This window comes from Empidonax traillii, unplaced genomic scaffold (assembly GCF_003031625.1).
Source record: "Empidonax traillii isolate 1590-97213 ecotype Southwest subspecies unplaced genomic scaffold, ASM303162v1 scaffold501:size454599, whole genome shotgun sequence".
Lineage (NCBI taxonomy): Eukaryota > Metazoa > Chordata > Aves > Passeriformes > Tyrannidae > Empidonax > Empidonax traillii.
Genome location: NW_020955694.1, coordinates 416,361 through 443,599, shown reverse-complemented (window position 1 = coordinate 443,599; position 27,239 = coordinate 416,361). Strand labels below are relative to the sequence as shown.

Here is a 27,239-nt window from a genome sequence, read left to right as displayed (position 1 = left end):
CTACATTAACTTGATCTCTCTGTCCAAGGTCAATGATTTTTCAGGAAACCAAGGTTAACTCATGAATCCAAGACTTCAAACAGTGTCAACTATGGCTAAAGTTGGATAAGCCATTTTAAAGGCAGTAACCTTTGTTTGCAGTAGTTTTCCAATTCACTCAAAAATCCTTTGCCTCAAGAAACAATTACATCACAAAACTAAAAACCAAGTATAATGAAGTAGTTTTCCTTGATTTCTATCAACAAATGTGTTATTTAGATTATCCATGGCTTTCATATTTTTAAGAAACTCTGTACATTAAATCCTCCATAGAGTCTATTTTGGTGGCATTTAAAGCATATTTGCATACACATTTGCATAAAAAATGCAAATATGATGCTTACAAAAGTAAATATGACAAAATCATGGGATGGATGTCTCAAAACAGTGTGTGCTAAGTAAAAATACCTCTACAAGGAAATATCACATGCTTTCTTCAAGAGATATAAAACCATTCTGAGACAGCACTGTAATGAAAGGTGAAAAGGCTTATTTCATTATTTCTGGGCACTGTTTCTGGCTCAGGGGCTTGCATTTGTCTGTGGTTTGTTTTTTCGGTTTGTCTTTTGGTTTTGGGGGGTTTAGGAGGTGAAGTGAGACTTTATGAGTTTAATAGGCTCAGCCTGAAGCTAACTTATCTGAGTGAGAAATGGATGGTAACAAGGCCCTTAAGCCACAGCCCAGGCTCTGACTCTGCATCTGCCCACAGATCACTTATCACTTCAGATTGGAGACAAAGTATCACAGCAATTTCAGAACTCTGCATATTTATTACAGGTTAATCTGTCATTCAGTTGACAGTTCATATTGATCCTGATATCGGCCTGTACAAGCCACGCACATCAGTATCAACTGGGTAAAAGTGAACAAGTCAAAGCAGCTGAGAGACATTCACAAGCACACCAGAGCACTGCCTGTTCCTCTGCCTGATCCTCCTCCCATCCCCTCCAGCCCCATCCATCTGCTCCATGTTCTCTGTTGCATATCCGCATCTGGGACAGGGACCAGCTTTAGCACTCAGTTGTATAATGGCCTGTGCAGAGTAACTACCGTAAGATTAACTTAATCTTAACTAGCTTCAGACTTAATAGCAGCACAAAAAATACTCCCAACTTCAGAGATCAGACAGAGCATCCAAATATAAAAGCTTGATCACAACATCTCCGTAACACTCAAGAGAGCTGTTCATTACATTTACATCAAACTCACAGTTAATGCTACAAATAACAAGCAATATTTTTTAATCAAAACTTCATTACTTCCTCAAAGCTAAAAGCAGATTATCTGGTTTTGATGATCCCTACTCAGAAGTGGGGTTTCTTAGCTATTTTCAATTTCAGGACATAATCATATTCCATTTTAAGCAAGTACACATTACACCTCACAATCAATTGAGCAGTTTTTTAAAGGCCACAGAAATCTATATTTAGATGTGTTCAGGTAGCTAAATGCATGCAGTACTGCAGTGCTTATTGTGTAAGAAAGGATTTAAATAAATTCAAAGTAAGTATGTTTAGAAATTTTACTCACATCCTCAGAGTTTTGGCAAACCTAGTCAGACAAATGCATGTATTTCTAAATGACAGTCTACAGTAAGTGAAAGCAATCTGAATTCTGACACAAGTCCAGAATAAAATTGTGTTCCTCATAGTGACAAAGAAAACAAATGACAATTTTTTGAAGAATACACAAATTTAAGCAGTGTCAACTAGCAAAGGACATAATTAAAAATACAACACAAGCAAGGGCACATAGGCAAATAGTTGCTTTCCTTGCCTGTAAATACTGTGAATCACTAAGTATTTCAAGGAACCTGTTTCCTCTTCAACAATCCCAACCTGAATGGTCAGGATACCGTCCAGCTGTTGAGTCAAGAACTTGAATGTCCTTCTCATTATGATCATGGAATGATGAAGTGATCAATTTGGCACATTCCCTATACATCATCAGGAGTAAAATTGCAAAACTCTGGCATTTGTTTTAAATGTTTTTTAAAAACACTACTGATTTTTATTACCTTTAGAAGAACTTACGTTCACAGTAAATTAAAGGCAGTTTTAAAAAGGTTGCTGCATAAAGATGTGAGAATACTAGAGGCTGGTTTCAATTGCTTTCCATGATAGACCTGTTTTACTATTATTAGATCCTCCATATTACAGTTTCACAGTCACAGGCATAATTTCACTAAGATTCCCTGGTGTGTAGAGTAAGAAGAGACAACAAATTGGAATAGTTAAACCCACGGCCTAAACTACTAATTTTGTAGCAACATTCGTATCGCACAAACTCCCTCAAAACATTACACCTGCTCATGCACAGCCAGAAAATAACTTTAATGATGAAAAAAACTTCACTTTCCAGGTTCAGCATCAAGAAACAAGTTAACATTATCGTCATATTGCCGACATTGTTTGATAAGTTAATTCTAAATGAGCCCAATAAACAGCTTAGTCACATTAGGCGTCCACTGTCGACTAAAGAGCTGCTTGTGCCATGATGTAACAAAACAACGCAGGTTATCAGTGTAAGGTAGATGCAGCACTAAACTTACAACTAGTCATCCTTCCCACACTCAAATCCAGAGGAGTTCTGCCCCTGCCACAAAGAACAGGATTAAACCCTTGAAGCAATGTGCCAAAGGAAGCATTCTTTTTCATGTACATTACAAGTAAACCATTAAACCTACATTTCCTATCTGAAAGGGAACATCAAATACTATGTGATGCATTCAGTGTTCTTTTTAAGTACTTTATCTATGCATCGCTGTTCTCAAAGGAGCATTTCAGAATTGCAAATTGTATACAACCAAATGAGAAACTTGTCACTCCCAGGTTCACACCTTTCAGTGGAAGTTTTACCATATTCCAATCAAGCTAGCCTCAAGAAAACCTGAAGCAGGTAAAAGGGAAGGAAAAAAGTAAAGTTAAATTAAAAACAAAAACAAAAAACAAACAAACAAACAAAAACAACAACAACAACAAAAAACAAACAAACAAACAAAAAAAAACCAGACACTGCTAACTCAAGAACCATATCCATCAACCAGCATGAAAAGTACTCTTGCTGCCATGTCTGCCAAGCCCTCCCAGGTTGCTGTCTTGCAATTCAAGGTCATAACAGTTTGTAAATAAAGAGGAATCAACATACTTGCTTTCGCCAAGGAATACCCAACAACTCTGCTAAAGCTGGATACCAGCATTCCTAAGATGCTGCTCATGAATGAGAGTCAATTTTCAAACTTTGCTCTTCATGCTATCAATAAGAAGAAATACCAACAAAACCACTGAAAACCCAAAATACAAACCGCCAAACAACAGGTTTAAAAAAAAAAAACCACCTGAACATCCCTAGATGTATATTTGGGGATTTTTGTGTTTGTTTGAGGAGTTGATCAGGCAAACAGCATCAACAAAATATGAATCAGTGTCTATGCTGGCTGCTGTGTAACAAGCCCTTTACTTCATGAACAGAGATGTACCAAACATGTCTCATGACACATACAGAGACTTGGCAGCATGTCCATGCCTGCCTGTGCCTCCAGTAAGATGTCAGGTACTGAAAAACTGATACTTTCTCAGGCCTCTGTATTCTGCCCACAAACCACTGCATCTAATCCCACTTCTGCCACTGCACATTTATTCTTCCTTATAAGCTCATGCCCTTTATCACTTACTTACCAGCCCAGGCAGGAAGATCTCACAGATGTAGCACAGAGCTTGTGAGAAACAGTTTTCAAATTCTGACGGGAAGTAGGCTCAGCTGAACCATCTTCACTTCCACAGCAAACACACCAACATGTGAAACAAGAAAGTACCACAGAAAATAACTGTCTCCCAAGCAAAACTTGATTTTCCAGGGAATTACACAACTGTCTGAAATAGCAACAAAATGTTGACTATCAGGATTTCTGAGATTTATTTCAGGTTCTGGTAAAAGAACATTGCGTGCAGTTGCTGCAACTGCTGCAGCCATTTCTGGAATCTATGCCCTCAGCCTTAAGGTCTGTGCAAGGTTCCTAATTTCGTTACATAACTGGCTCATGGCTCCATTTGAAGTGACAGGACACAATCCCATACATACCTCACTCATAAAAATAAGGGGGGAAGGACTCTTCTACAGAGAAATCTGGGATTCTACACCTCTCATAATTTACCCTTGAGCTGGTTGCAGTATTTATAAATTACCAAAAAGCTTCTACTATTTAAACATATTCTACCATTTAATAAAAGAGACAAATCCAGACCCTTAAAGGAAACTATAATCAAGTTAATTTTGCTTATCTTCTATAAGAGAGGTTAGTTTCAAAATTCCCATTAATCCAAATACATTAATTGCTGCTAGCATAATAGATCCACAAGCCATTTCTGAAAATGCTGTATCTTTGAAAAAAATTAAATTAAACACAGTATGTGGTCAATCTCAAATTCTGTTCTACTTAATTCCTGGGTTTTTTTGTACTATCTACTATACACATACATACATATCCTATTAAACATTTGCAAACTTGTACTGAGAAATCTCTGAAATACTGCATATATATACCTGCTCTTACAACTGTAACAACTTTATTAAAGAATAGAATATCTATAAACACCATGTTTTTAATTTATATACACAGCCACCCTAACAAATCCTTGAAAAAAACAACAAAACAAATACAGTATCCACCTTGAAATAAAATGCTAGGCTCTTTTTCTCCTTCATGGGGTTCTAAACGCAATAAATCTTGCTCTCTGGAAATACTGACTTGTGTTTAGGAAGACTTGTTTATCTGTCACCAGGCACTGCACAGCAGAGTTGTGGCTTCTCAATGACTACAGTCAGGAAGCTGAAAACCACTCCTAAATCACCGAGTTTGCATCATGTTCTACAAATAGTTATCCAGCAAGTTTTTGAAGCAGCTGAGGCATGAAGTGGCTGAGCTGTCAGAAAAAGCTGCTGTCTCTTGTAACAGTCACTGTTCTGTAGGAACACAGTAGCAAATGCCGGGTCTCTGTTCTTTAAAAAGTCTCTGGAGTGATCCAAACAAGGAATTGCAGAGTAACAAGCCTTACATGTGTATCCAGCAAGATCCTCAAAACATTCATTAAAAATGGAACACCATTATACCCAAAAGACTATCTGATAGGGTCTAATCAGCAGTTTCTGCAAAGGAAGATCATGTCTCAGTCTATCAGTATTTCTGAACATGTCAGACTAACTGATAAACACGACCAAGTGACAGAACACATGTGGACTTTCAAAGGCCCTTTGGAGAGATGTCAAAGACTTCTAAAGAGACTGATGTCTGCGAAAAGCAAACATTGTCACAGATCAAAAACCAGCCAGAACACTGAGCAAAAGTTGGAGTCAACATTCTTCACTGCCATGGGCTAACTGGATAACGAAGATTAACAGCAGCATCCACACTGCATAAAGTGGCCTACTGATCACCTGCTCCGGTGCCTAGGAGCTCCTTGGATCATCCACCATTGGCCTGTAGCTCTTCCATTCAGTGCCACTCCAAGGCAAAGCGCACACAAATCCTTGGAAGCATTAGGATGCTTCACGTATAAGCATCCTAATCCCAAAACTGAACTCAGACTAAATCTTCCTAGTCTGGTCTCTTTATGTTCCCCCAGCCTTCACGTGCCCGAGCGCTCCACAGTGACAGAGGCAGGCACTCAGGACCTCATCCAGCACACACATGCCCTGGTGGCTACCTCTTCCCCAAGGCCTCAAGGATGAGAGCATCCAGGAATCACAACTTCCAGCCCTCTAAGCACGCCAGCCATCAGACTTTTACTAGAAACACAAACACAGGCACTCATCACACAGCTGCTTCATCGGGTGCTGACAGCTAGGGGTGGCTTACAAATAAATTGAGATGCCCTACATTCTTTCTGGAAGCCAGAACTCTGAAGAGGGAACTTCCAGCAGAAGGAATCACTCCCTAAAGACATGTAAGGTCCACACAACTGATGGCAAAGCTCAGGATGGCCTACTAAGGCTTCAAAAGAGTTTTAACCACCCTAAGGCAGTACCACCACAGTCACTACCCGTCCTCAGTCACCAGCTCCCACTCCTCCTTCTACCAGCATTGGGAGCCCATCACACAGGAGACAACACTACCATTAACACTGTTAATCTGGACTAATTAAGACTATTTCCCCCCTCCTCCTCCTCACGCTATTTGGACCATTAGACTAGCATTTTTATGAAGTACTGCCCAAATTAAGTCCTGAAATGCAGTGAACTGAGTCCTCTCCTATTATTCCAAATTTGAAGTTTCTGTAAATAGGACCAGCAGCTCGCTATATTTATCTTTTACTCTTCAGAGAAGAAAAGAAAACCTGAAGTAGTAACATTTCTAGATAACAATCTTAAATTGTCAAAACTTAAGAAACAGATCAACTTTAACAATGAACAGGCATCATAAAATCAGCCATGTCAATGTTATAGATAAGTGTTATCTATGCACACTACTCAAAGCTTTAAAAACAGGTATCTCAAAAATCCCACTTTGGCAGCTCAGGGAGCTCTTCCATGCAATATACTACAGTCAGAAGAAAACAGAGACACCTGAATAAAAGAGGAATGACAAGGAAAACACTGCAGTACAGCTCTGTTGATTGGTTGTGCAATCTGATTTGAAACACACACATTTTATTGGAAGAATATTAAAATAATGAGGGAAGTGTTCTGAGAAGGGCTATGAATTACCAACCACTTAAAAGACTCTCCTGTTGAAACAGGCAAGCATGAAGAGAAAAAAAAAAAAAAAAAAAAAAAAAAAAAAAAAAAAAAAAAAAAAAAAAAAAAAAAAAAAAAAAAAAAAAAAAAAAAAAAAAAAAAAAAAAAAAAAAAAAAAAAAAAAATTAAATGAAACTTTAGGAAATATACAGAAAATCCAGTCAAGAAAACAACAGCTACCAATAATACAGGGAACTTCATTCATTAATTGAGCTGCGAGGATAGCAAAGCCAAATTTTTAACAGAGAAATATTATATTACAACACATAATTAGACTGTTAAAGTCAGTATCACAGGAAGTCACCGAAGCCAAGACTTTACTCCCATTCGAAAAGAAAGCAGCCTTTTAAACACGCAGTACCAAGAAGGGGGGAGGGAAAATCAACACACAGCTGAGGGAATCTCAAGCTTCATGACCCAGGATGCAAGAAAACATCCAAAGAGATCACTGGGCTGTATTTGGCCATACAAACACTCCCCTTAACTCGACCCCTCCAAGGCCAGAAGCCAATACCAAGGAGAGAGTGTGAGCAACACACAGAACAAACTGTCCCTCAGACAGATCAACATGAAGAGTGTTCAGCTGCCAAGACAGCATCTGCCAACCACCTAAACCCCAAAAGCATCTGGCGCTGGCCAACTTCCAAAATGCAAGGCTTGCACGATTTCATATTTGATGCGATATTGCTTTAATTTCTTCTCCCACTTTGCAATTGCATTTTATTTTTTAAGAACAGAGCAACAAATTATTTGCAAATGGGAGTTCAATGCAATGTTTGGACTCATTCCAGGAAGCCATCTAGGCTCTCTGGAGTACAACTACCAAGACCACCTCAAAGGAGCACAGAATTAAATGCTGAACATTACATGTTTCACTTAAAGAGTATTCCCAGTGGAAAACAAGTTTGGAGAAAGATCCCCTCTACACATGTAAATTAAGAAATAAGAGTATAGCTCTAGGAACTCTCTAATATCCTTCAACTGTAAAAAAAAACAAACAACCAACCACATCACATGCCCAAGCTGTATTTCCAAATTTCTTGACAATATAATGGTCATCCCTATCTATGTGTACATGTTTGCTCTAACTTTGAGGCTGCTCTGACATGGGGTTGGACAAGACTGATGACTTCCAATGACCTCTTTCAACTAAATTATTCTATGATTACATGTAGAGCATACCCAAACATTACACAGCAATACATTATAGCTCTAATTACTGTTTTTACCTCTACAGGCAATTTATTAAGCTCTTTGTGTTCTCCTTACAAATTTGAATATAATTTCTTCAAGCAGTTAACCATTTCTTATGCACTCAGAAAGGACTTCATTACAGTAAACTCAAGTGAGAAAACATGATATTTAAAGCTTTCAAAGTCTTATTTTTTCCCATCACCACCTATCACTGAGTATGTGGTGGTCAACCATCCTTGAACAGTCAGAGGGAACAGTGCCTCTGACAGAGGTATCCCAAGAGTTTTGTTTTGTTTCCTTCATAAAACAATAACAAAAAAATTACAGAAAAAGCAGGCCTACCTTGCCCTGTGGGCAGAAGCAATTAAGTCTGTTTTTACCGGTGTCCCGTGGCTCCCTATTGTCCTGCTCCACCTCACCCATCATTTTTTCCCTGCCCCCCCACCCATCTTAACAACCATCCCAACTATTTGGCTGGGCCAGTGGCAGCAGGCACCATGATGGCTCAGAGCTTAATACATAGACTGCCCAGCAGTTGCTCACTTTTTGAAGCGGGAAGGGACTCAATTATAACTGCCTTTTTTTGGGTGGGAATATTAATTTCGGTCACTACCTTTCAAAAATGTTATAAAAATTAATGTCTTTTGGTTGCCATTAACTTTGGTTTCATCATCTGAGAAGTGACTCAAGTGGGAGAAGACAGACAAAGAAAGTAATTGTACAAGCTTTTTGCCCTTAGTAAGCCTTGCTAAAAATTCACATAAACTGTCCAGTGATGAGTCTGTAGACAATGCTGTTTATTATGAAAAGAACACCCTCCTAGACAGAAAAAAAAAAAAAACCAGACCCCAGTCTTTGACTGTCATTGCTCTCGCTCACAGGGGTCATGAGAAAAGAAGAAAATTTCTTCAACAAAATTTCTACTATAAATCAGTAAGAAGATATATTTAGAAAAAGTCTGGGAAGACAGCATATGTAGCTTTGGAGAATTAGGAAAGAAATTATGTCCACTGCTTTCCAGTGACCCCTGCCAGCTGTGACAGGAACAGCAGTGTTCAACTCCAAGAGCTGCTCCACTCTTCCCTGCCTTGTCAACTGCCCCAAACAACACTGATGGAATTTTTTAACACACCTCTGTCCCTCCCCAGTACACACCAATAATCACAGTTACCAATAATTGGAGTTTCCTATTTCAAAACCTACAGGATTTTGAGTTCTTCCAGAATTCACACTGATGCCCAGCAGCTATGGATACAGCTAGGACCAACTTTCTGAGACAAGCTGAGCTAACTCTGCTTTGGTAGAAATCCAGTTCTACTGGAATACCTGAAATGTTCTATGGAGTTCCCAACAATTACTGGTAATGTATTGGTATGTCACATTCCACACAATACAAGAAGAAAAAATTCTAGTACAAGCATTGAATTAAACCAACTAGGTTTCCAAATTCTTTTTCAGGTGACTCAGGCTTGTGTTTTTGCCTTTGTAATATTTATATCCGAAATAAAAACATACACTGGCAGTAAAACATAGCAACAGAACATTTAACTGCACAAACATTCCACTTCAAACATGGATCGGGATCTTAAACACACCAGTTCCAAGCTCTGCTCTCAGCCCTCACCTTCAGAAATGAAAATTGCTCACAAGTACCGTACAGTGGAGTCTGTGGGGGTGATGTGTGTACATACATTGGTTCATAAACACCTTACTGGAAAAGAAATAGGACTTCTGAGAAAAAGATTATCCTTTCCAGGGAGTCACAAATAAAGAGGCAAATCAAAGAAGATCACGAAAATCTTCAGAGCTAGAGAAATAGCCAAAAATATACAGCTATTTATAACCCAGAGATTTATTCACAGAACACTTTTAGCCTCTTAACCCCAGGAAAACAAAGTCTCATGCCAAGTGCTAATGTATATAACAGAAATATATCCTTACTGACCACTCCAAGTGCAGCTAAAGATATTAGGATTCACTTACTAGGATTAACAGGTTATTTCAAGGGATGCACTTCTCCCTGATAAAACAGATACCACCATCTGTTTAACAGCATCAACAGGAAGATATAAGCAGACAAATTACTGATGACACACTGTATTTAGCTTCGTTCCTATTAGAGAACTCCTGAGTCCAAATTGTAAAACCAGCTGTATTTTCTGTAGGAACATTTCATCACAAAGAATTTCAGAATGTTAATTAAAGTTCTTTCAACAAGTTAGGTTTTTCAATTAATTACTTTTTCCTGTTAATTATATGACAGATGGATAAGACACTGGCAAATTTGAAACATAATGCAAAACTCAGCAGTACTACATTTCAAGTGACCAGTAACATCTAAAAGCAATAAAAAGCAAAACATCAAGCACAGAGCTTGACACTAAGGACTAAAACTTACCCTGAATTTGATATACCTAAATCACACCCACTCAGAGACTTTGTATGAAAACCAAAAGTAACAAACACCTGGACAGTTCTACTGGAATGCAATAAAATGGAATAAATTTTCCTCAGCTCCTTTGTTTTCTCATAGAAAAAAACAGGAAATAAAACACCAGGGAAATGAATGTGACAGCAGAAACTTCAATTGATGGGAAGTTATCTAACATTTTGATTCCCAGCTTGGAAACCAAGGGCAAGCTGTAGTCAGGTTGCCACTGGTCTAGGATGGAAAATGAAAGAAAAGGGATAAGGAATGAAGAAAAAAACATTAAAAGAAGAGGAAGGCATGTAAAACTCAAGAACACGGGAGATGAGGACAGAGGTGACTGTGAAGATGCTGAAATTCAGGACCTTTAAAGGGAAGGAGAAGAGAACTCCCATCACCTGACCCGGGCACTGGGGCAGCGCTCGGTGCGCCCGAGCAGCTCCGCGAGGAGAAGGAGCCTCTAGGCAGGAGTCGGGGGCAGGGCCCCGGACCGTGACCGCGGCTCTGCCGCCCACGGCGAACCCAGCGGAGCGGGCACAGCGCCCGGGCACCGCCGGCCCCGGGACGGGACGGCGCGGCCGCAGCCCCAGCCCCGGCCGGACCCGGCGGGCAGACCCGCTCTCAGCCGCGCTCCGACCCCGCGCCCCGGCGGCGCCGACACCGGCCCCGCGCCGGCCACCGCCCGAGGGACCCGTGGCGCCGGGGAGGCCGCGGCCGCCCGCCCCTGCCCCGGCCGGGATCCCCCCCGGGGGCGGCGTTCGGCAGCAGACCCGCTCCCGCCGCCCGCCCAGGGCAGCCCCGCCGGGGATGTGCGCCCCGCGCCGCCGCCGCGCTGTAGCCCCGCACCGAGCGGGCACTGCCGCCTAGCCCCGGCCGGCCCCCCGCCCCGGCCAGCCCCTTCCCCCGCGGTCCGGGGCACTCAGGGGCTCTCCGCGCCGCCCGTTCCCGCCGCGCTCCCCCGCGCTGGGGCCGGTGCCCCCCGCCCCTCCCCCCTCTCTCACCGTCGGCCGTGCCGCGGGCAGCGCGCGCCGCACGCAGCGGCGGCGGGAGCGCGAGGCGGCGGTGGGAAGGCGCGCGAGGCAACAGCTGGCGGGAGGGGGGCGGGGGGAGCGGCGCGCGCGCCCGGGCAGCAGCGGCGGCAGCAACAGCGCGCCACCGGCGCGCGCGCCGCCGGGGGGGCGGGGCTGGGGGCGGGGCCGAGCGCGGGCCGGCGGCCAAACAGCGCCCCCTCCTGTCCGGGGTGGGCGGGGCCGAGTCGTGAATGGCAGCAGCTCTGCCCAACGGGAGCGCGAGGGGGCGGGGCTAGAGTTTGACGGAGGGTTGGCGGACCGGAGGCGGGGCCGCTGTGACAGACAGACCTCTGCACCAATCGGCGGCAGGGGCCGTGGCTCAGGGCGGGCCGGCCGCGGCGGCCAGGGTAAATTGGAGGGGTGTGCCTGAAGGGGCGGTGGGCGGGGATTGATTTGAGCGACGCGTCTTTCGGCCAATAGCAATAAGAAGGCCGTAGGCGCTGCCCAATGGTAGGCGCGGGGCGGGGCAGGGGGCGGGCGGTCCCTGAGGCGCAGCGGGCGGGGAGGGCCCGACCGCCCCTCAGCCCCCTCAGCCCCCTGAGCCGAGCGCGGGCCCCGCCGACCGGGGATGCGCCGGGACCGGCGGTAGGTGACGGGGGTCGGGGGCAGCTTCCACCTCAAGGGGCCTCCGGCGCGACCGGGTGAGCGGGGCCGGGAGGGACAAGGCCACCCGGCTGAGGGAGGAGCCGAGGTTGTGAATAGCGAAACTGTGCTTGAACAGGGTTTTAAACCGGGCCTATCGCGGTATTTCTTTCTAGGTGTTAAATTACTCGTACCTATTAAATCGGTTCAAAATGCCAGCTAACCGAGTTGGGGTTCTGTTTAACTTGGTTTCAGCATAATGTAAATTTCAGGACTTTTTTTTTTTAGGCGATGTTCAAGGTTTAAATCTAAATGTATAGATCTGTGTTATCATTACCTCTGAGCTGAATGTCATGTGTAAGTTTCCCACCACTTAATTTTTTCCTTCTAAATAGGACAGAATTAGCTTTCATAACATCCCGATTATGCAGATCGTTCCAGCAAGGTCAGTGATGCTCCTTGATGTTTCTCGTCACTGAGAATTCCCACTTCCTAATTATGTGGGTCCTGTAAGGTGTTGAGAGGCTTTTTATTTTCACTCTCTGCCTTTGACATCCCTTAAGTTCTCACAGAAGAGCCCAGCCAGACCTGTACCACAGACGCATCTTTTTCCAAGTGCTGTCCGTGGTGTTGGGATAGCTGGGCTCCAGCAGAGAGTCTGCCCATCATCTCCTACATGATGAGATGCTTCAAGTAATCAAACCCTCCATCATATTGTCAGCTGCGCACCCAGCTGTCAGTGTTCAAAATCTGGCAGCTTTCTTTACTTGGACTTTAAGATCTCTTAGAAGTGTACTTGGGTTGAGTTTTCATCAAAAAAAAAGCCTCTAAAATTGCCTGGGGCCTTGCAGTCCTGCCCAATCTTGCAGTAACATCTTTTAAGTCTGAGAAAGGCAGCAGAACATCCCATGCTGAGTTTTCTGCCTCTGCTTTTTACAGTTGTTACAAAGTGGTTCTGAACACTTGGGAAACAGAAAATATTTTCGAGTGAGCAACCTTAAAATTGAGTAGCCCCATGTAATTCATCTTCAGTAGCTTCCTGTTTCCTCCAGAGACAGGTGATAGCACCTTCTCTGAGTATCTGATAACCTGATACTTCTAATAGTGTTGAATTTCTTTTTTCCTTTCGGGCCCAAGTTTCCAGTCTGTTTCTTTGGTTTCTGCTTTCTCCACTTTGCTAACAAGAGAGCCTCCTTCTTGCAGTGTTTGCAGCATTGATTTCTAGAACCGTTTTTTCAAAAAACATTCTCGTGAACATTGAAACTTCATTTCAGATCACGACTCCACCTCAGCCACAGACTTGTACTTGAGAATATCGGAAGTGTTTTCAAAATACTGGAAAAGCTTCAGGCAGGGGAGTTGTTCTGTAGTTGTTCTGTAATCGTCTGCACCTGCCAGCTGGTTTGGGTTTGTTTCTGTGACAAGGGCAGAACAAGGCTATCTAAACCTCCTCTGAGTTTTTGTCCCCTTAGCAATGGACTCTTTAGTGCCACTGCTGAGCTTCACTTGTCCCTAAGGAAGGGGAAGGTGGGGGTCTTGGTTCCACCCTGCCAGTAACTGGCTTTCACCAGACCCTTTACTGTTCTCAGCAAAACTGAGACGGTGAAAAGTGAATTAAAAATCCTATTTTAAACTCTCCTATTTTTGGATAGTTCAGCTGAAGGAACTGCCCCAACACAAAATGGGGATGCACTCACAGCAACTCCAACTTTAGGACTATTTTAGGCAAAATTGGATCATTTCCTTAAAAGATATCCTACTACTATCACTGAATCAAATCCACTCAAACTTTAGACCAAGCCTGAACAAAATAGTAGATCTGTTGAACCATGTATCAGGAGACACAGATGTAAATTGTAGGATAATCTTAGTGGTGTGCGACATGGCTATCCCCTTGCTCCTGGGCAGCAGGTCACCTCCTCACCAGCTGAGACAGGAACTTTTACTTCCCTCCTCCAGGTTCCAAAGCTTATCTGAGCACAGAATTTGTTGTGAGGGTTGGTAATAACACAGAGGAAGCAGCAGCTTGTGGGCAGGGGCACTGAGGGGACAGAGGGGAAGCAGCTCTTGTCCTTCCCTCAGTATCTGGTGCTGAGGATTAGATGCTTCACATCTCACTTTCAGTATTTCAGATATTTTTGTAATCTGGAACAAATCAAAGCTCATGTTCTTATTTCAGGTGAAAGAGCGTCAGTGTTGTAAAGGAAATTACCAAATTTCTGATTTTAAAAATAATTAAGAAACCTATTTCAGCACCATTTCACTGCTATATATTAGTTATTTATCTTTATAGTATAAATTCTAGACCCCCTCTCAGAGGGGTTGTTACTTCTGCTCCTTAGTTGGTTTACATTTTACTGGGGTTATTTTGTTATGTTTGATGTCAAGTGTTAGCCATGAGTGCCTCAGTACTGGTGGAAGATGGATCTAAACATATTCTTAGCATTCAAATATCCTCAAATGAGTCTGACAGCTAGTTTAGGATTAAGGCCCAGTTTGTTTCACAGACCAAATTTAGATTAAGGCAGTTCCATGGCTGCCTTAAGGCACTTAAGGGGAAGGGGGAACTGGAGCAAACAGTGTTTAGCTGAGCATGGTACTTACAGAAGAAGTCCCAGGAAACAGTGTGTGGGTGAGGTTGGAAGGCAGGGAAAGCAAGAACCAGAGATTGCTCTCCTTTAGGGAATATGCCTAATGGTGGTGTAATGCCATCTTTTGATGCCTTCCCTCCCCCTTTTGTTTTGTCAGGTTGTTGCTGACAGCGAAGGCCTCCCTCTCAAAGCTGTTTAAATGAGAATGTCCCTGGCGCAAAGAGTACTGCTGACATGGCTTTTTACGTTACTCTTCCTCATCATGCTGGTGCTGAAGTTGGATGAGAAAGCCCCGTGGAACTGGTTCCTCATTTTCATTCCAGTGTGGATATTTGATACAATTCTCCTAGTGATGTTAATTGTAAAAATGGCTGGACGGTGCAAGTCCGGCTTCGACCCTCGGAACGGCTCCCAGAACATGAAGAAGAAAGCCTGGTACCTCATCGCAATGCTCCTGAAATTGGCCTTCTGCCTCACCCTCTGTGCCAAACTGCAGCGATTCACCACCATGAAACTGGCCTACGTGTTCATCCCGCTGTGGGCCCTGCTGATTGGTGGGATGGTGGAACTGGGATACAATATCTTCTACGTACGAAGAGACTGAGCTCTGCCAGGTGGTTTTCAGCCCCGTGATTGGCACCAAATTACTAGAATATTACCATCTTGCCATGAATTTGATCTTCAAACTAGAAAGCCAAATTAGAAATGAGTCAAGCTGGAGACTTTATCTAGAGCAGGCTGAAGACTGGAAGTAGACTTGTTCCATTTTTTTAATTTTAAAACTGTCACATATGCCCTTGTAAGTAAAAGTATTTGTTCAGCATAAGCTGTTCTAGTATGATTACTGTTATTTGTTACATGGAATAAGATACATGCATGTAGAAGATCTCAAAGTAACCACAAATGTTCTGCTCAGGGTATTCAGCACATTGAATAATCCTTGGAAAGAGGACTGACATTTTCTGCTACTTATGATATAAGTCAAGAAATAACCAGGTAACAGTAATTTCCATACGGAGCTAAATTTGCTTTAACAATCACTAACAGTTGACAGCTGCCAAATAAGAGCAAAGAAAGGAATAAAGTGATTCAGTTTGGTTTTTCTTTTGACAGCGAGACTCTACTGCCAGTCTAAAAATAAGCACTATTTCCTAAGCTGCTGAAACAGCCAATAACCAGTATGTTAACCCTGGGGAAAAAGGTTAGTAGCTGAACTGTGCAAGCAGTCCTAAGATCCAGCACAGAGGGAGACAATGGTGATTCCTTTCCAAGTGAGAAATCCCCAGTGCTGCAAGAGACTGGAGCCACAGGGTGAGTTCAGTGCTGCATTTGTACCTGCCCAAAGTGGTACTTGAACAAGACAGTTTTTAATGCCCGAGGATAGGAAATCTTTGGGGGTGAAGCCTTGGCTTTATGGAGCAATGGCAAACTCAGATATGAGTAAATGAACTGTTCTGGGTAACAAGTGAACAAGTGGGAAGAACTGGAACTGTGAGCATATTTTGTGGACTAAAGTGCTCTTCAGCAGCTACAGTAACACCAAATTCAAATGGAGCAGTTGTCTAGGACATTATTAACATGCACACTGAAAGTACTGATCCATTTACAGTTCCTAGAGACAAAAGAATGTCAAGTGAATGAAAAGAGCCCAGGAAAAACCGTCTAGGGTAACAGGACATGATGAGATCAAAGTGTCTCACTGATAAAATTTTAATTATGGACATTCAATGTACTTCTCTGTGAGAAAAAAATCCTTCCTGAAGTGTTTGGATTGACTCTTGCTGTTCAATCACACAGACATGGGTAAAAATACAGGGGAACCATACTGGTGGACACTGCTGAAAGAGCTTTATCTAAGAAAACAACATGTTCCATTCTAAGGCAATGGATCTCAGTTCAGAACATCAGGTAACAAATGGTCTTTAAAAAGAATTTAAGTCACCTTTGCTTCAGAGCGGTTGGCCTTGCCGAAGGGGAAACAAAAGACAAGACAAAGACCAAAAAATATCTAAACCATAGCCATTGTCAAAAAAGTACAAAATACTTATAACCCCTTTATTATAATAAAATTAAAAAATAATAACACAAACCCATGGACCCAGCCCTGGGTTATGAGCATCAGGCATACACTTACCTCGGGTATGGTATGGGACCAAGCATAAAACTGAGTACTCACAGTCCTTCCCCATCTGATGATTCTCACAGAATAAAAATCCAAAAAGCCCTGTTCACAGGATGTCAAACACCCCCACACTGCTCAAAAGAGCAGAGCAGCTTTCCTCAGCCGAGCTGGGGATGGGAACTGATTGTTATAACTTAAATGATGGAAGAATAAGAACTGCCCTCATTAGAACTTGGTGTATTATTAGCAAGATGGGCAATGAATGATGACTCTGCCCCCTTAATAAGCCCCTTCTCTTCCACAGATGTAACAATTATCTGAAAGTTTGGCATCTCTAATTAACTAGAATCACACACAGTTATTACAAATCTCCTTTTAATTCCTGCCTCTAATTCAATAGGAAGAGATCAACAAGTTCAGTTTTGGTTGTGGGTTTGTGGGTTTTTTTAAGGTTTACAAACCTTGAAATAAGTGAGTTTTGAAAGCTGAAGCAGATGGTTCTTGCTGGTGTCATAGAGAAGTCACACCCAGCCAGTTGAAAGCGCTCAACTTTCCACCTTCCTTGTCCTTACAGGTATACTTGGACAAAAGGAATATCCCTTCTGACTTGAGTTTTTTAGCACATGTAACTGACCTGAACTGTGCTACTTTTTGTGCACAATGTTGCTTCTCTGTAACATCCGAACTTCATTCAAAAGGATTCATGATACAAAGTACACTGCAGCCCACAGCGACCTCTCCAGAAGCTGCTGTGGGAATTAATTACACCTGCTTATTATTACGCTGTTCTCAAAGGCACTGGGCACAGCTTGGGAGTGGAACCAGCGCTCCTCATACATTTTCTAAAATTTACCAAACTGATCTTCAGTTAAGTTAACAGGACAGGACAAAACAAGTGAAAAGCAGATTGGCTGGAGAACAGGAGAGGCTGATGCCGAGATGGCTCAGACTCCTTTTGAGGAAGGAGCACAGGGACATTGTCTCAGCTCCCTGTGGCAGCTGATGGGGGGCAGAGAACTTGGCCTTCAGCAGCTTTGTTTTAAACTGCAATTCAAAAGCTTGCTGAAATGAAACAGAAGTATTTATCTGTACTGATAATATCTATTGAACATGAAGAGATACATTCCACATAATTTATTTCTCTTCCAATCACTTATAGAAGTTTGAACACTTCAGCAGCCATTGCAGGCAAGTATCTATTCTCACCTGATTAAATACTCAATGCACCTGTGTGAAAGGTCATGAAACTATAATTTTCAATTACCAATTCATACGGCTTTTCTTGATTTGTCACCATTTAGAACAGTATCCGGTTTTCTGTTCATTTGATACTGGGAAAATGCAGTTATGTGACATAAACATCCCCTCATATAACACAGTTTAACGTGAATGCTCTAAGAACGTGTGTACACACACACAAAATGCTCTGCTAGGCATGGAGGACAATATCAGAGTAAGTGGGCACAGGACTGAGGGACACAACCAATTTAAAACATGTATTATCAGTATTATTTTCTGACATATCTGCATCTAGTACAGAAGAAAACCTTTGTGTACCTCTTGGAAATTTTCACATTTCTCCAGTTTAAAAGCTGGGTGACACAAAGTGAAAGTGAAAATTATGAGACTCCCAGAAGCTCAGAATTTTAACATCAGGTGTTCCCTGTTTTAACATCAATATTATTTTGGGAACAAATAACATGGCTTCTCAGCAATAAAGCTCCTGAATAACTGCATCCTCAGAAATAAGTTGTTTGAATTTACTAGCACAGAAAACATAGCACTATCCTGTAACACATCACTTTTAAATAAGATTGAAGTAAAAATAACTATGCTGAGTTGGGAAAAGAGTATTTGTACCTTTTCACTGTACCTTTACTGTTTTAAGGTTTGGATGGAGTTCATCTCCCATATGAGCCTTCTAGACCTGAACAGACCTTGCTGCTGAAAAGCATCAGGCTTTGAGAACTAAAGCAATTTAAGGAATCTCTGCAGCTAGATCACTACAACTGTTCAATATAAATTCTACATTTTCTCCTTGTATTTGTATTGAAGTTGGATAAAGACTAAGAAAATCTGCAATTCAGTAACGCCATTCCCATCAATCTGCCTTTCCTAACAAAACCAACATCCCAAGCAGGCAAATGTAAGCGATGTGTCCATACAGTGCAGAACAACAGCTTAAGAGCAAGAAACAGGGAAGAAAGAAAAACATGAGCTTAACTCATCTGGGTTAAAAGATGCTAAAAGATGTTTCTTAGTCTAAACATTTCTTTTCTGCAATGAACTAAAACTCTCAACTGCATCAGTCAGATGGGCGAGTACCTGAATGTTGTCACTGTGTGCTTAGGATAAAGCTTTAGCAGTCTTGACTTATGTTACGTTAGTCTCCCACACACAGATCTAATTCTCAAGATTTTCATCTTGAGACACACAGGGAATAGCCTTCTCAGCTCCATTTTGTCTCTGCGCAACCAGGTAAAAAAGCTTCCATAAAAAGCACAGGCCTGAGCTCCACCCAACACAGCACCATCATTCCGGCGGGCAGCAAATCAAATGGTAAAAAAAACACACTATCAAAATAACTACTGAAAAACCAAACTGCATAAAAACAGAAGTTTAAACTGCTGCTTTAATCAATGTTTGTACCAGATAACTGTACACCAAATATTAAAGGACTATGTAGGACTAATGCCCCCCTCAGTAGGCTCATCTATCAGCATGACCAGAACAAGAGAAGATCAGTGTTTAGCTGGCACTCAAGTACAGCATGGCTCCAAAGCAGAGATAATATCAGCATCAAAGCACAGAGAAAAACAGTGGTTAGAATATAATACACTAAATTTGCAAATCAGTATCCCTGATGATTCTAACAGAAACAGCAGCCCAGATATTGTGAAGTTAATCACTGCTTCCGAACAGAACACAAAATAATTTGCATTTCTAAGAAAATGAAATGAGTGACTGATGGGAATCGGTTCCCCAAATTTTCCCACATATGCTGCAAATTCAGTGGGATCTGCACAAAATATCAGTATCTTCTATTGTACAGTTTTAAAGTGCATTTTATCTGTTTAAGAAAGTAATAAAGTATCAGCTGAACACAGTGACTCATAACCAAAGAAAACATTCTCAACAGTCATTCACAGCAAAGCACAGAGCAGTGAAAATTTGTCCTTTCCATTTCCAGCTTGGATACATCCAGGGCAAGGTACAGGCGCTGGGCTGACTAAAGACAAGGCTCTCTACATACCTGACCACTAGAAGGAAATAAGTAAAAATGACACGTGAGAAGCTTGAACTTGAGAACAAGAGAGTTCAGAGTTCTTTGATCTCTTGATCAGAATGAGTACAGTTTTCAACCTAGCAGGGTCACGTGGCAGTCTACTCTCAAAACAGTTTGTTTTCCCAATGAACAAGGAAAAAAAGCATGGATTTATTTCAGTCAATTCAGCATCCTTATTCATATGCAGATATCAGAAAACAGTAGTTTTGATCAATGAATACCAGTCCTGTGTTTCTTGGAAGACTTATTCATTTTTCCAAATCTGTAACGTTTCAAATCTGTTTCACAGCATTCTACTATTTCAAATTTCCATTTCCTACATCATTTGCAATTCCAACTTATTTACTGTGCACATGAATATCTGCTTAAAAATCAACTTTATTTATCACCAAGAAATTCTTTCACAGATGAATAATTAAATCATCATCACCCTCTGAAATAATACTTTATTTCTAATACTAGATAGAATTAATATTTCAGTTAAAATAGTATTGAAATATTCACTATAGTAACAACGAAGGGAAAATCTGCATGCCAGCAGTACCTGTAATGAAAAAATGTTCTTTCAGAGTCAATTTGTGGGCATTTGGAGGGCTGGGGGTGACACAACACTGAGTAACACTTGAATGTAACACACGAAGTCAGTTGCCAGTGAAATGCAAAAGATCCAGTAATATAAAGAAAAAAAAAAAGAAGTAGCAGCTGCCCCCTTGAAAGCTCTCAGTAGCAACCATAACAATGCAGTTCTTTACTACCTAAAAATATGTACCAGGATCTAGGAAAACATCTGAATTTCTGCACATCATGTCATTAACTGGGATGCCACTGCAAGTGCACAGAGATGTCAACACTGCCACAGTCAGGCCACAGGCCTTGGGCAGATCTCTCCGATCTGCACAAGAACAAGGGCCAAGAGAGACAACTAAAACACTGGAGATTTCAGCCAAAATAACAAAGATGTATGTATCACCAAAATCCAGAGAAGGGGCAAAAGCAACAAGCAAGTACTAATTTCAGTACACCGCAAGGCATAAAAGATTTATTGCTGTAGCAAAAGTCTGAAGATGAAGTTATATGCAACAGGAATAAAGATTAGAGTACAGGACCACTTGAAACCAAGGCAAGACTTTTTGTCTTACTAATGAATAATTTGGGAGGTGAAATTCTCAGGAGTACTCCCCCCTCAAAGAACAAACCCATCAAAATGGACATACCACAGGGAGAGGACAACATTTCTTTCTTTTTTTGTTTTAAAAGCTAACACCTGTGAATGCAAAGGGAGGTCTGGTAGGTACTGGTAATCCCAGTATGGTTTATATGCTGTCTGCAAGGAACTTTGCCTAAAGAGAGAATCTAGTCTGCCTCAAAAAAAAAAAAAAGAAAAAGGCATAAAAATTGCAAAAAACCTGCCACTTTTCGGAATCTCTTAAAATTCTGAAAGCGATAAAAAAATGGGTTGAAGACGTGACAGTTTAAAAGTAAAATCTCAGAACCAAGAGGTACCTGAACATAAGTCTGAGGCCATGTCAGCCAAAACCACTGAGCAGGTCTTCAAAAGGAAACAACATTCTAATCTTAAGTGTAAAGTCATATTTGCTAAACCATTTTCAAAGATTTATTATTTCCGTCTGGACACAGCCTAATGCTGCAGAGAGTTATCAGCTGTCCCAGGGGATGTACACACTTCACTAAAATCTGACAGGGTACAAAACATTGCTTGAACCAGCAGGAATGGTCAGCACATGCATCACCAGCACACTGGTAACATTTCTACTTGAGGTCAGCTGAATAGTTTGGGGGGGTTGTTTTGCTTGCTTTTTCTTTTAAAAAGCAGTATCTGGCAAGGCTGGTTTTGCTAAAGCTGTCAGCCTTGGCTAACCCCCCTGGAGAGCTGCACACTTGGTGCACAACCTGCAGCTCTGCTCTGTCACTGTTCTCCCGTGGCCAGCACAGAGAACAGGAATGGAAGGCTATGTAATTGTGTACGGATGTTCATACAGCCAAAGAGATTATTATGGGTGGAAGGTTCCAGATAATCCAGAAAACACAAAGGAACTGAGATCACATTCCTACTATCAGGAAGGTTTAAATTCTTAAGTGAACCAATTAATTTTTTCAAATCAGAGTCTGCCAGAGCAATGACTTACCAAGTCACACGTGAATTTGCTCATGGCTAGAGGGGAAAGCAAGATCCCTGAGACTGCAAAACTGGTAGTAATCTCTTAGCCAGCATTCAAGAAAACAACAGTAAGACTTGAGGATGTTTTAGCCACATCCAAGAGACTCACGTTTCTATTGCTTCTCTAATATGTAATTATGGCTATGTAGGAGTAACATTTAGCAATTCAAACACTGATTTAACTAGTAATTCCTTAGACCTATTTTAGATTAAACAAATCAGGGCACTCATCCATTAAACAGCTGATTTCAGTGCCAGGTGTGAGTACATTTTAAATTTTAACCCATAAGCAAAAAACATTTGCAACAGGAGGACTTCAGGTAGTTGAATTAGACGTCACCTGAAAATCATGTTGTTCTATTGCTACAAACGAAGCCAAGGGATCACCAAATGCACTGAAAGTTATAGACTGGGTATATAAGGATGTACAACTTGCAGGAAGTTCCACAGAAAAATCCAAACAAAAATCAGATACAGAGGGCTTTGAAAATAACAACAGGCCTTGGATCTTAAGTTTTACATACTTAGCTGAAGGACATGCTCAGGGCAGTTTACTGCTATGTGTAGCTACCTGAAAAAGACACATCATTCAGCTGTGTTTGAACTACACAGGAATACATTACACAGAAAATAAACAAGTGACAGAGCTTTGCCATGACCACATCAGATGCTAACTAGCCTTGAAACCCTCTTCTCTCAGAACACAGCTTAAGAGAATCCAAGTGTTCCATAGGTAGGGTAAGAGAACAGTTAACTTGGACACCGCTGTTCTTTTCTTAATGGACCACCTCCTGCTTCCAAACTGTGACTCATAAGGAACCTTCCTACTATACACATTGGCAAGTATCTTTATTGCCTGGCACTATCAGCACAGGGAGCAATTCAAATCCAGATATGTCTCTGTGAATCACAGGTCAGTGCTAAAATTGAGGCCTTTGTAGCTTGATAAGTAACCATTTAAATATTATTTGTTTTAACGTTAGTCAGATAACTGATTTGAGGGAATGGTTGCTTTTTTGGTTTATTTGCCAGGTTGTTTTTTTTTCCCCATGTGAAATGGAACTGTCTTAACTGTGCCTTGAGCAGGGTGAAGAGGCAGGCACAGGAGGGAGTTTGGTTCCCTTGCACCAGCTCCTCTGGAGAGATGCAGGTGGGTACTGGCAGCACTCCTGGAGGCCACCAGGTACCCCCCACAACAGGGAGGGCAGTTTGTCTCTCTGTTCCACATTCGTATCTGACAGCAGGAGTTTGGGGAGTGCCCTGAATGAGCACTTGAAGGAGTCCTGTGAAGGGATGACTGATTCTGCATTCTGACTAATCTGCATTTACAAAGATGCCTCAGCTCTACCTCAGTTTGCTACAGCTCCTCACCCACAAGGTGTAAGGGCATCCTATGCATTAGTGCAGGTAGAAACACAACCACTTAAGAGAGGCAGTTTAACTGAATTATTTTTTGCAGACCCAAAAATAAAACCAATCTGTTATTATGAACCTTTATTAAGCGGCTCACATTTCAGTATAAATCACACTAAAAAGATTTTTAAAAAAGATATTTACACTACAGTGCTGACACATTTAAAATGAAAAAAATTGGTATAAATAAGCTCTATGGAAAAGCCTGGAATTGTCAAAAAGAATTCTGGCTCATCTTACAAAAAATATATATGTTAAATGTCAGCTCTACTCTAAAACCTACAACTCAAAATTATTTAAAGACTTCTTTATGTTAAACCTGCAGTGTTTACAGTGCATCTGGCCCTAAGTGCTTTGATACTTCACAGTTATGGACAGGCACTGAGGAATGTTACAAAGCTACATAACTATTTTCTGTAACAGATGCGAAGGCAAGTCACAAACTTGCCTCACAACTTATGATCTTTACATTATTACATCGTTAACTTCAAAAAGGAATTTTAAACCATATATACAAATTTAGCACAAAAAATCATCCTCTCTTTGTCCATGCAGTTTTGGATATGATGAACTATGTTGTCTCGTATCATCTGGATGTACGTGACCTCCAGAGCACAACTTGCCTTGCAAGTCCTTGTTGCCAGGTTCAAATTTAGAATCCATTTCCAACTTTAACGATGTCAACTCAGCGTGATCCAGCCTAGTCTGAACATTCTGTCCCCCGACGTCATTAGGGGCCACTGTCTTTTCAGCAAGATCGACATTCATGGGCTCTTCTTTTATCCGGTGAGATGCAAGAGGTTCGTGTTTTATCGGCATGAATTCCTGCTGCGGGTACTTGCTCTGCAGAGCATCTGAGAGTTTGGTGTCTTCAGAGGTATCTTTGCCCACCGTACAAACTCTGCTGTCAGTCTGAAGTCCCACAACCGAAGACTTGGGGTCTGCAGAGGTCCCTGCTTCAACAGTACTCGTGTTTTGAGAGAGTTCTTCCTCTGAATGGTAGAGCTTGAGCCGGATGTGCCAAGCCAAACTGCACACAGCTGAGACTGTTTTGAACTGGTGCACAACATTCCTTGGGATAAAGTAAATGTCATTATCGAATAACTGGATTCTGGCATATCGGATGCCTTCCCTTCGCAGCTGATTAAGTTTTGCATCATCAACCCACTGGACACACTGCAGGGAAAAAGGAGGGGGGAGGGAAAGGTGAAAACGCTGACTGAGTACTCAGAGGACACTGATCATCAGTTCTTAGCACACTTACCTGTGAGAGTGGAGGCTCATGCAAATCTAACTGCATTCGCTGAACCACCTCCAAGAAATCCTCAGCATGAAAACAAATTACATCTTTGGTTATACGAGGCTGCTCAGACCTACAGAAGAGTAAGAAGTTCAGTCAGGGGCTGAAATGAACATGTCACACAGGAGAACAAAAAAATCTGCAAGCAAGGATAAAGCAAATTATTTAAAATTAAAAGAAAAACCAAACCAAGACAAACAATTTTAGCATAACTTAGATTTTAAAGAAAAAAAAGTTGACCAAAATGGCTAATTCTAAAACACATTATCATTGAACTCCTTAAACAAATAAACCACAATTTCTTTTTAAGTGTCAGTAAAAGCAGCCATAAAAGGTAAAAAAACCACACGATTTTTCATTTCTGTTTTTAACTGACCTCTTGTCTGCCCTGATGCCGGAAGACAGATGCCCCAGATATGCTGGGCTTACTCTGTCAACACTTCAACATGATACTCCCATCAGGTACCTCAGAGCACGCAGCAGTCTGACTGTGGGCACTATGGCAACCATTGCTCAGTATCTCAGCCTCGAACACCTTCCTCAGAGTTAGGAGTAGGAGCTGAATCTACATTAAGCTGCCACAATGCCAGTAATCAGCCAATAATGGCATCCTTAACAAAGCAACTCTTAAAAATACAGCCCTATTTGTGCTCACTAGAAAACTACAGGAATTAGGCTTTGTTTTCGTATTCAGATTGTTAGGAGAAGTCATCTTTTGTCCCTTCCCAAAGCAATGCACACTGTTTAGACAATTCCTCTGGAGATACTTCCTTGAATTAGCCAACAAAAGGCAAAAACAGCTACAATTCTTATCACTTTCTGATCTAAACGCTAAACTCTGTCTCTCACCAGAAACACATAAAACTAATCTCTGTGTGTTTGTTTTTGAGGGGTGTTTGGTTTGTAAAAGGATTCTTTTTTTAAATGTGGTGATAGAAAGATTTCATTTATATAGGATAAAGCTCACACTGGAGTGGTTTTGCAAGTGCAGTTTCTCAGCCAGAAAGAAGCTGGTTGATGACTTCCTTCCTTCCTCCTCCGCAGAATCCTCCTGGGGATGGAGAATCCTCCTGATGGGAGTGCAGCGTCTCAGCCCACAGCTGGCACAGGCTGCACACACAGGTGCTGCCCGTCGGAACCACGGGCTGGAACCAGGGATCAGAACCCCAGACTGGAACCAGGGATTGCAACCATGGGCTGGAACCAGGGATCACAACCACGATCCACCACTGTCCTCCTGCCTCCCCCAGCCATGGGGGCAGGACAGCTCCTGACACCCCCCGGGTACAGCCCTCGCCCCACTCCTGCCCCTCCACAAACAGGACAAAAGTCAGACTTACAGAGGCCCAGGGGAGGAGCTGATGCAGCAAAACTGTTTGATACATTTAAGGGTCTATTTATTGCATGTTCAAATGCACTTTTTTTAAAAGCAAGACGATAATTTATTTTTATATAAATATATGTGTCATATTATTACTGTTCTAGGAAGCAGGCAATGATGTACAGTTCATTTGGGCCCTTTAGACTTCAGAGACGTGTTTATTTTATTTAGGTCATGACCTCAATAAAGCAAAAAATAACTAGTCTGAGGCTATTTTCAGGACAAAAAAAAAAATCCCCGAGTATGCTAGGGAGACTTTTCAGACCACATTATTTTACTTTCAATTTTTCAAAGATTAAAACAGTTCTCTATATTTTGATCTATATACTCCTGAAGAGGATTAAAGCACTGAAAGCAAAAAGCTTCAGAAGCATTTCTGATCTGTGTCATTAAAAATACTAGCTACATTAATCTATCTTTTATAATGTTTGCTTTTAAAAAATATTAATTTGCAAATGAAATTACCACTATTTGTAAATGAAGTTAAGAATTTAAATAGATTGAAGGAATATTTCACATACTAAGAGAACTTAAATCCAAAACAATGTGTTTTCCCAGCACATTCCGGTTTATGTGTTATCATTCCTATTCTCAGTCCCTATGTATGTGTCCAGCAGAATGCAAACTGCTGCAATTCTATATCAAAAAGCACAACATCACTTTTGCAATCAACTGAGGAAAAAAAACAGTCAGATCATTTTAAATTCTGCATTTGTAGATTTTATCATAAGCACAATTTTGAGATATTTTGCAAAACCTTAAACTTAGAGGGTGTCATGTACCCCCAAGCAAAACAGTACCACAGTAGTTCAGTTAACATCCAAAAAGGCATTAAATCCAAACAGAACTGTAAGATGGCTTCAGAAAAACCCACTTGAACCTCTACTAAAGTACCAGTAAAAAAAAAAATATCATAATCCAG

General features: G+C 41.6%; 2 protein-coding genes across 3 annotated transcripts in view; one reads left to right on the top strand and one right to left on the bottom strand.

Annotated features, from left to right (window-relative positions):
- Nucleotides 1–11,942: 11,942 nt before the first annotated feature.
- Nucleotides 11,943–15,462, top strand: TMEM60 (transmembrane protein 60). Its single transcript, XM_027896513.1, has 2 exons — nucleotides 11,943–12,052; nucleotides 14,794–15,462. The coding sequence occupies exon 2, from the start codon at nucleotides 14,836–14,838 to the stop codon at nucleotides 15,238–15,240; it is 405 nt and encodes a 134-aa protein (XP_027752314.1). The 5' UTR covers nucleotides 11,943–12,052; nucleotides 14,794–14,835; the 3' UTR covers nucleotides 15,241–15,462.
- Nucleotides 15,463–21,055: 5,593 nt separating this feature from the next.
- Nucleotides 21,056–27,239, bottom strand: part of RSBN1L (round spermatid basic protein 1 like) — a 48,778-nt gene continuing 42,594 nt past the window's right edge. For both annotated transcript variants that reach the window (XM_027896500.1, XM_027896501.1), the window contains 2 exons: nucleotides 24,901–25,009; nucleotides 21,056–24,812 (listed from right to left, as the gene is read on the bottom strand). In XM_027896500.1, coding sequence (XP_027752301.1) covers nucleotides 24,156–24,812; nucleotides 24,901–25,009 — 766 coding nt within the window. In that variant the 3' untranslated portion in view covers nucleotides 21,056–24,155. The remainder of the gene's footprint in view (nucleotides 24,813–24,900; nucleotides 25,010–27,239) is intronic.

Coding starts and splice junctions, on each gene's coding strand:
- TMEM60 (XM_027896513.1), top strand. CDS start 14,836: ATGAGAATGTCCCTGGCGCAAAGAGTACTGCTGACATGGCTTTTTACG.